This window comes from Oncorhynchus mykiss, chromosome 21 (genome assembly GCF_013265735.2).
Source record: "Oncorhynchus mykiss isolate Arlee chromosome 21, USDA_OmykA_1.1, whole genome shotgun sequence".
Lineage (NCBI taxonomy): Eukaryota > Metazoa > Chordata > Actinopteri > Salmoniformes > Salmonidae > Oncorhynchus > Oncorhynchus mykiss.
The window spans coordinates 30,769,907-30,776,269 of NC_048585.1; the positions used below are offsets into that span (position 1 = coordinate 30,769,907).

A 6,363-nucleotide genomic window follows, 5' to 3' on the forward strand; every position below is an offset into this window, starting at 1 on the left:
TTTAGGTCAACATTGGATCATTCAGAGATCCTCACTGAACTTCTGGAGAGAGTTTGCTGCACTGAAAGTATAGGGGCTGAATAATTTTGCACGCCCAAGTTTTCAGTTTTTGATTTGTTAAAAAAGTTTGAAATATCCAATAAATGTCGTTCCACTTCATGATTGTGTCCCACTTGTTGTTGATTCTTCACAAAAAAATACAGTTTTATATCTTTATGTTTGAAGCCTGAAATGTGGCAAAAGGTCGCAAAGTTCAAGGGGGCCGAATACTTTCGCAAGGCACTGTAAATGACACTATACCGGGATCAGGAGGCGACACACCTACAGTGTTGACAGAGCCCTGACTCCGAGTCAGCCAGTCAGACGGAGTTGAGGTGCTCGGTTGGGATGACCTGACCCAGGTGAATGTCAAAGTCATAGTCTAGAATGATAGATTTCACTGTCTTGGCTCTCGCACCACGCTCATTGACAGAACTGGGCCTCGAAACAGAAACAGCCCTTTGATCACTAGGTTTCATTGGAACTCATTAAGTGAATAGCACCCTGGGGGGGAATGGCATGGAATTAAGTATTAATAGCTTTCTCCTTTTCCAAACAGATTTAAGACCCCCCTCCTACTCAACGTGGAACAGGCCGAGGCTGGAGTGACTGACAGACTGACTGACTGGTGCTCAGATTCTCTCTCTCTCCAGGTGAGAGTGCGTCTCCTGTTTCCTCCCTCGGGCAGCTTCTCTCTCAGCCTTTCCTTTCTCCCTTTCTCCCTTTCTCCCTTTCTCCCTTTCTCCCTTTCTCCCTCCCTCCCTCCCTCCCTCCCTCCCTCCCTCCCTCCCTATCCCTGCTTGTCAGTGCCAGAGCCAGACATGATTCATGTCTCCAACCATAGGACAGGGAATCAGGGATACTGTTGTTGCTGTCGGAATCTGTCGCTCAGACAATGCATGATATTGTCAGGAATTGAATGGAATGGTTAGATTATATTATATTATATTATTATATTATGATAATCAGGAGGAGGATGAAGAGGAGGAGGATGATGAACTCAAGATGGTGATGATCAAGCTGATGAGGATGATTATAATGGCAGCGATTGTGATGAAGACCTTTATTGTACATGGCCGTGCCAGGCTCTCACAGTAGCCTATGGATAGACTGACAGTGAGTAAGAGTGACAGCAGCCTACCTCTCCACCCCACCTGAGAGGCCCAGACAGGGGCCAGAGCAAAGAGCGCATAGCTCACATTCCTCCAGCATCTCCTAATGAGTAGGCCCCAGCGAGAGAGAGGAGGTGAAGGATGCCTGGCCCTAGCCTCGCTCTCCCTTTCCCTCCCTGCGCCTGCCACACAATCCCTGGGTCTTGTGCCAGCCCAGCACTGACATGGCAGATACCTGGGATACCTTTATTTCTCCCAGCTCCCTCCCTCCCTCTAACCACACCTGGCCAACCCTCACACCTGGGTCACCATGGCAATGTGCACACTGCTTGCGCTTTACCTGCAGGTACAGGCAGAGCCAGGGAGCTGGGAGGGTGGGAGCCGGCCCACAATCCCCTCCTCTTCTTTTCTTCTCTTAAAGGGAAAATAACAGCATTCCTTGGGATGACAAAAGTAGAAGCCTTAGCCAGAGTCCCATAGCTTGACCATGTTTACTCTCATGTCCCCACTACAGTAAACTGTGCATATTGGTGCAGTTTATGGATATATTGGAATATAGTCTAAGTAGACCAAGTTTGTGTTGGCTTCAATGTTTTCTTCATTCATTCTTTCTGTCTGTCTTTCTTTCGTTCTGTCTCTTTTTCTCTGGAGTTAATTTTAGTCCCACGCTCAAGTCGCCCAGAACGGCTGCAGTCCAAATATTGTGTCTTTTAATCAGTTTTGGACTCGGGGCAATCTTTGGATAACATGGAGTAAAAGCTGCTGTTGTGTCCCAGTAGAACTATCTCTCCCCTCTCGCTCTCCTTTTTTCTGTTTATCCGGCGAAGAAGTGTCAGGGGGTGTAAGTAATCTGCTGACAGGCCTGCCAATGTTAACGTTACACTTGACAACTTTTTTTTCTTCTCAACAACTTAAAGTGCTTCGTCCTCTGGAAGAATCTTCTGGAGTTGTTTTTAAAATGGCATGTGAATGAGTAACTTAAAGCTTCTTTCAAGACGTTGTGCTAACATCAGAATTTTAAAATGCCGCATTCCTCAAATAGTTTCCGAGGCGTACTCTTGAGGTGAATGTGTTTGTGCTAAAGTGGTGAAGACAAAAGTTATTCGGCTGTGTGTCACAGCAATGACTCATGGGAAAAAAAGAGGCCTCTATGTTCTATGGACTCACAGAGCAAAACAGTACATCAACATTTCACTGCATATTAACATAGCAATGCCTCTAAGAATGAAATGGTGCCACATTCTCTTCCAGCTCTCTCCTTGTGAATAGAGGACACATTGTTTGGGTGGTGTTAACACAAACCTGTCCTAAAATGATAGGGGGAAATAAAGCTAGCGTTGTCTGGATAACATCAACGTGGCTTTTTAATATAATGTTCCTTAAGCGCTGGGTAGTGTCAGCCAGAGAGTTGCGGCAGAGCATTAATTTGACTGGTAAATGTTTCATTATTGCCATTGTAGCTCTGGAGCTGGCAGACAGAGAGGGAACGAGAGAGAAAAAAGTAATCGTTTTACAGTGGGGCGAGAGAGAGATAGTTTACAGTGGGCGAGAGAGTAGAGTGAGCGTGGAAGAGAGAGAGAGAGAGACCTTAGTTCAGAGGGAGAGAGAGAGTAGAGAGTTTACAGTGGGCATTAGAGAGAGAGAGTTTACAGTGGGGAGAGAGAGTAGAGAGTTTACAGTGGGGAGAGAGAGTAGAGAGTTTACAGTGGGCGAGAGAGAGAGAGAGTTTACAGTGGGGGGAGAGAGAGAGAGTTTACAGTGGGGAGAGAGAGTAGAGTGAGTGTGGAAGAGAGAGAGAGAGAGACCTTAGTTCAGAGGTAGAGAGAGAGAGAGCCCTTAATTTACAGTTGATAGAGAGGAGAGAGAGATAGTGAGTGGAGCGAGAGACCATAGTTTACAGTGAACAGGGAGAGGCAGGCTAAAAATCGGTTCTGGTACGCAACCCTCAGAGGGAAAGTCAGAAAGATGTAATTCCAGGAAGCTCCCTTTCTCTCTCTCCATTCTTCTGCTCTGTGTATGTTAGCTTTGACGGAATATGGGTGGTCCCCTCGAGGAATCGGTGCGACACTGACATCGCTCCATTTTATCGACGGCTATACTCTGGAATGCTCTGCACTCTCACAGGCAAACTCCAAAACCCTGTTGAATATAATATCAAATGATGATCTATGCCTAAATCGTCATTCTTAAATATTCCCCAAATCATAGTCATACTAATAGTGTGCTCTCAGCCCCAGTGCTGCTTTTAGGAAGTATGTGATTAAACTAACGCTGGTGATGGCTTTAGTGTTTTTGGTATTGCTCTCATTTTGTCTAATTACAGTTGTGCGAATTACCGAAATCCACGTGCCAATTTTCTTCCTCATGCAAATGGCGTAAGTGTATCTAAACATGGAGAGCAAATTATTTCTGTGTTGGAAATAATCTGGCCCGAATCACACGGGCATCGCAGTTTGACTCTGATAGTCCTCTAGTTGAAATGAGAAGGAGGTGGGGTCTGTGAGAGGCGAGAGAAAGAGAGGGAGGGAGGGAAAGAAATGGACAGAGGGACTAGCTCTTGGAGTGATGGGTTTTGTTTTAAAGCATACCTCCCCTGTCCTTGTGTTTCCTGTACACGTGCGTGTGGGTGTTGGAGACCCTTTTTGGTCCTCTCACTGTGTGAGGCTGCAGAGGGGCACAGAGCAGGAGGCTACAGCATGATCGACAGCACAACTCGGGAAGCAAGCCTGAAGAACCCACCCTGCCTCTCTAAAACTGATCCCGGATCTGATCCTAGCCATCCACTGACAGCCCTCTAAACAAAACAGGAAAAGTTGTAGAGATTTGGGAAGGAGAGAGCAAGGGGTGGTGTGTGTGTGTGGGGGAGGGGGGGGGGGGGGGGGGGGGGGGCGTAGAGTTGAAGAAGGGAAAGACAGCAACCGGGAGAAGGAGGAAGGGAGGGCGAGTGGGAGGGAGGGGAGGAGTAGAAGGTGGAAAGGAAGAGGCGTTTTCTGTTGACTGCTGAGGCCGGTGAAAGATTGTGCAGCAGCAGGAGCTCTTTGTGTTGTAGCCGTGCTGGGATAAAGCAGTGGGAGAGAGGCTGGAATGGTTTAAGAGGGAACACAGTACATTTAAAAGTCTAATCGTCACAACTGCTAAGGTAGAGTACTGTAGCCTTTCACTCAATGCACTTTGCTGTTAGCTGTAGCAGTAGGCTAGATTGGGGTTGTGTACAGTTGTGTTCTTGTAAGAGAAGAGCGTAGGTGGATGATGACAGGCTAAGGATCTTCTGGGTGGTCCTGCTCCTCTCCCCGGTCACGTACCCAGGGTATTTTTAGTGAAGAGCGTTAACATCCTGCGCTAACATCTACTTCCTCCTCACACACTTTCTTCTCCTTTCTCCTCCTCCTTCATTCCTTCACTTTCTCCTTTTAAATTTTTTTTTTATAGTGAAATGTGACTGTGTGTTTGGCGTGGAGAGATATCAACGTTTTCACAGTACTGTACGGCTAGTATTGGTAGTGAATATCCCTGTATCGAGGTCTAGAGCAGAAAGACATCCGGGTCGTATTCACCACGCATCAAGCAGAAGAAAACAGAATGAAACAGGGAGGGACTACCTACCAATAAGAAACGCCTATTTTAGTTTTTCTGTTGCGTGCCCTAATGAATATGACCCAGCATAGGATACAGAGGTACCGGATGGTGGTAAACTCATATGTTCTTCCAAATCAAAGTTTATTTGTCACGTGCGCCGAATACAACAACTTTACAGTGAAATGCTTACTTACAAGCCCTAACCAACAGTGCAATTTTTAAGTAAAAAATAGGTATTAGGTAAACAATAGATAAGTAAAGAAATTTAAACTGTAAACTGACAGTGGAAATAACAGTAGCGAGGCTACAGTATATACAGGTGGTACCAGTACAGAGTCAATGTACGGAGGCCCCTGTTAGTTGGGCTAATTGAGGTAATATGTACATGTAGGTATAGTTAAAGTGACTATGCATAGATGATAGAGAGTAGCAGCTGCGTAAAAGAGGGGTTGGCGGGTGGCGGGATACAATGCAAATGGTCTGTGTAGCCACTTGATTACCTGTTCAGGAGTCTTATGGCTTGGGGATAAAAGCTGTTGAGTAGCCTTTTGGTCCTAGACTTGGTGCTACGGTACCGGTGGCCATGCGGTAGCAGAGAGAACAGACTATGACTGGGGTGGCTGGTGTCTTTGACAATTTTTAGGGCCTTCCTCTGATACAGCCTGGTGTAGAGGTCCTGGATGGCAGGCAGCTTAGCCCCAGTGATGTACGGAGCCGTACGTTCTACCCTCTGCAGTGCCTTGCTGTCGGAGGACGAGGAATTGCCGTACCAGGCAGTGATGCAACCAGTCGGGATGCTCTCGATGGTGCAGCTGTATAACTTTTTGTGGATCTGAGGACCCATGCCAAATCTTTTCAGTCTCCTGAGGGGGAATAGGTTTTGTCGTGCCCTCTTCATGACTGTCTTGGTGTGTTTGGACCATTCTAGTTTGTTGGTGATGTGGACACCAAGGAACTTGAAGCTCTCAACCTGCTCCACTAAAGCCAGGTAGTACAGGAGGGGACTAAGCATGCACCCCTGAGGGGCTCCAGTGTCGAGGATCAGCGTTGTGTTGCTACCTACCCTCACCACCTGGGGGCGGACCGTCAGGAAGTCCAGGATCCAGTTGCAGAGGGAGGTGTTTAGTCCCAGGATCCTTAGCTTAGTGATGAGCTTTGAGGGCACTATGGTGTTGAACGCTGAGCTGTCGTCAATGAACAGCATTCTCACGTAGGTGTTCCATTTGTCCAGGTGGGAAAGGGCAGTTTGGAGTGCAATAGAGATTGCATCATATGTGGATCTGTTTGATCGGTATGCAAATTGGAGTGGGTCTAGGGTTTCTGGGATAATGGTGTTGATGTGAGCCATGACCAGTCTTTCAAAGCACTTCATGGCTATGGACGTGAGTGCTACGGGTCGGTAGTCATTTAGGCAGGTTACCTTAGTGTTCTTGGGCACAGGGACTATGGTGGTCTGCTATGTAAACTACAACGTTGTTGATGATGATATCGTCCTGCAGGGCGTAACCATGGATGATGACTTTGAGCGGCGCCGAGAGCTCAGGAGGCAGAAGAGGGAGGAGATGCGCCTGGAGGCTGAGCGGTAAGACTGGCCTCCTCGTCTTCCTCTTCTTCCCATCTCCTCTCGTTACTTTTC

General features: G+C 47.2%; 1 protein-coding gene across 16 annotated transcripts in view; it reads left to right on the forward strand.

Annotated features, from left to right (window-relative positions):
- LOC110500219 (non-muscle caldesmon) overlaps positions 1-6,363 on the forward strand; it is a 57,973-nt gene that overhangs the window by 19,897 nt on the left and 31,713 nt on the right. For 8 of the 16 annotated variants that reach the window (XR_005038574.1, XR_005038575.1, XR_005038573.1 and 5 more), the window contains exons 2-3: positions 599-692; positions 6,227-6,309. Coding sequence is in view for 12 of the 16 variants with exons in the window: in XM_036957614.1 (XP_036813509.1) it covers positions 6,236-6,309 (74 nt within the window). In the remaining 4 variants the exon portion in view is untranslated. Of the gene's footprint in view, positions 1-598; positions 693-4,132; positions 4,291-6,220; positions 6,310-6,363 lie in introns of those variants that run through there. The other 8 variants (XM_036957615.1, XM_036957607.1, XM_036957610.1 and 5 more) reach the window with 5 other exon arrangements.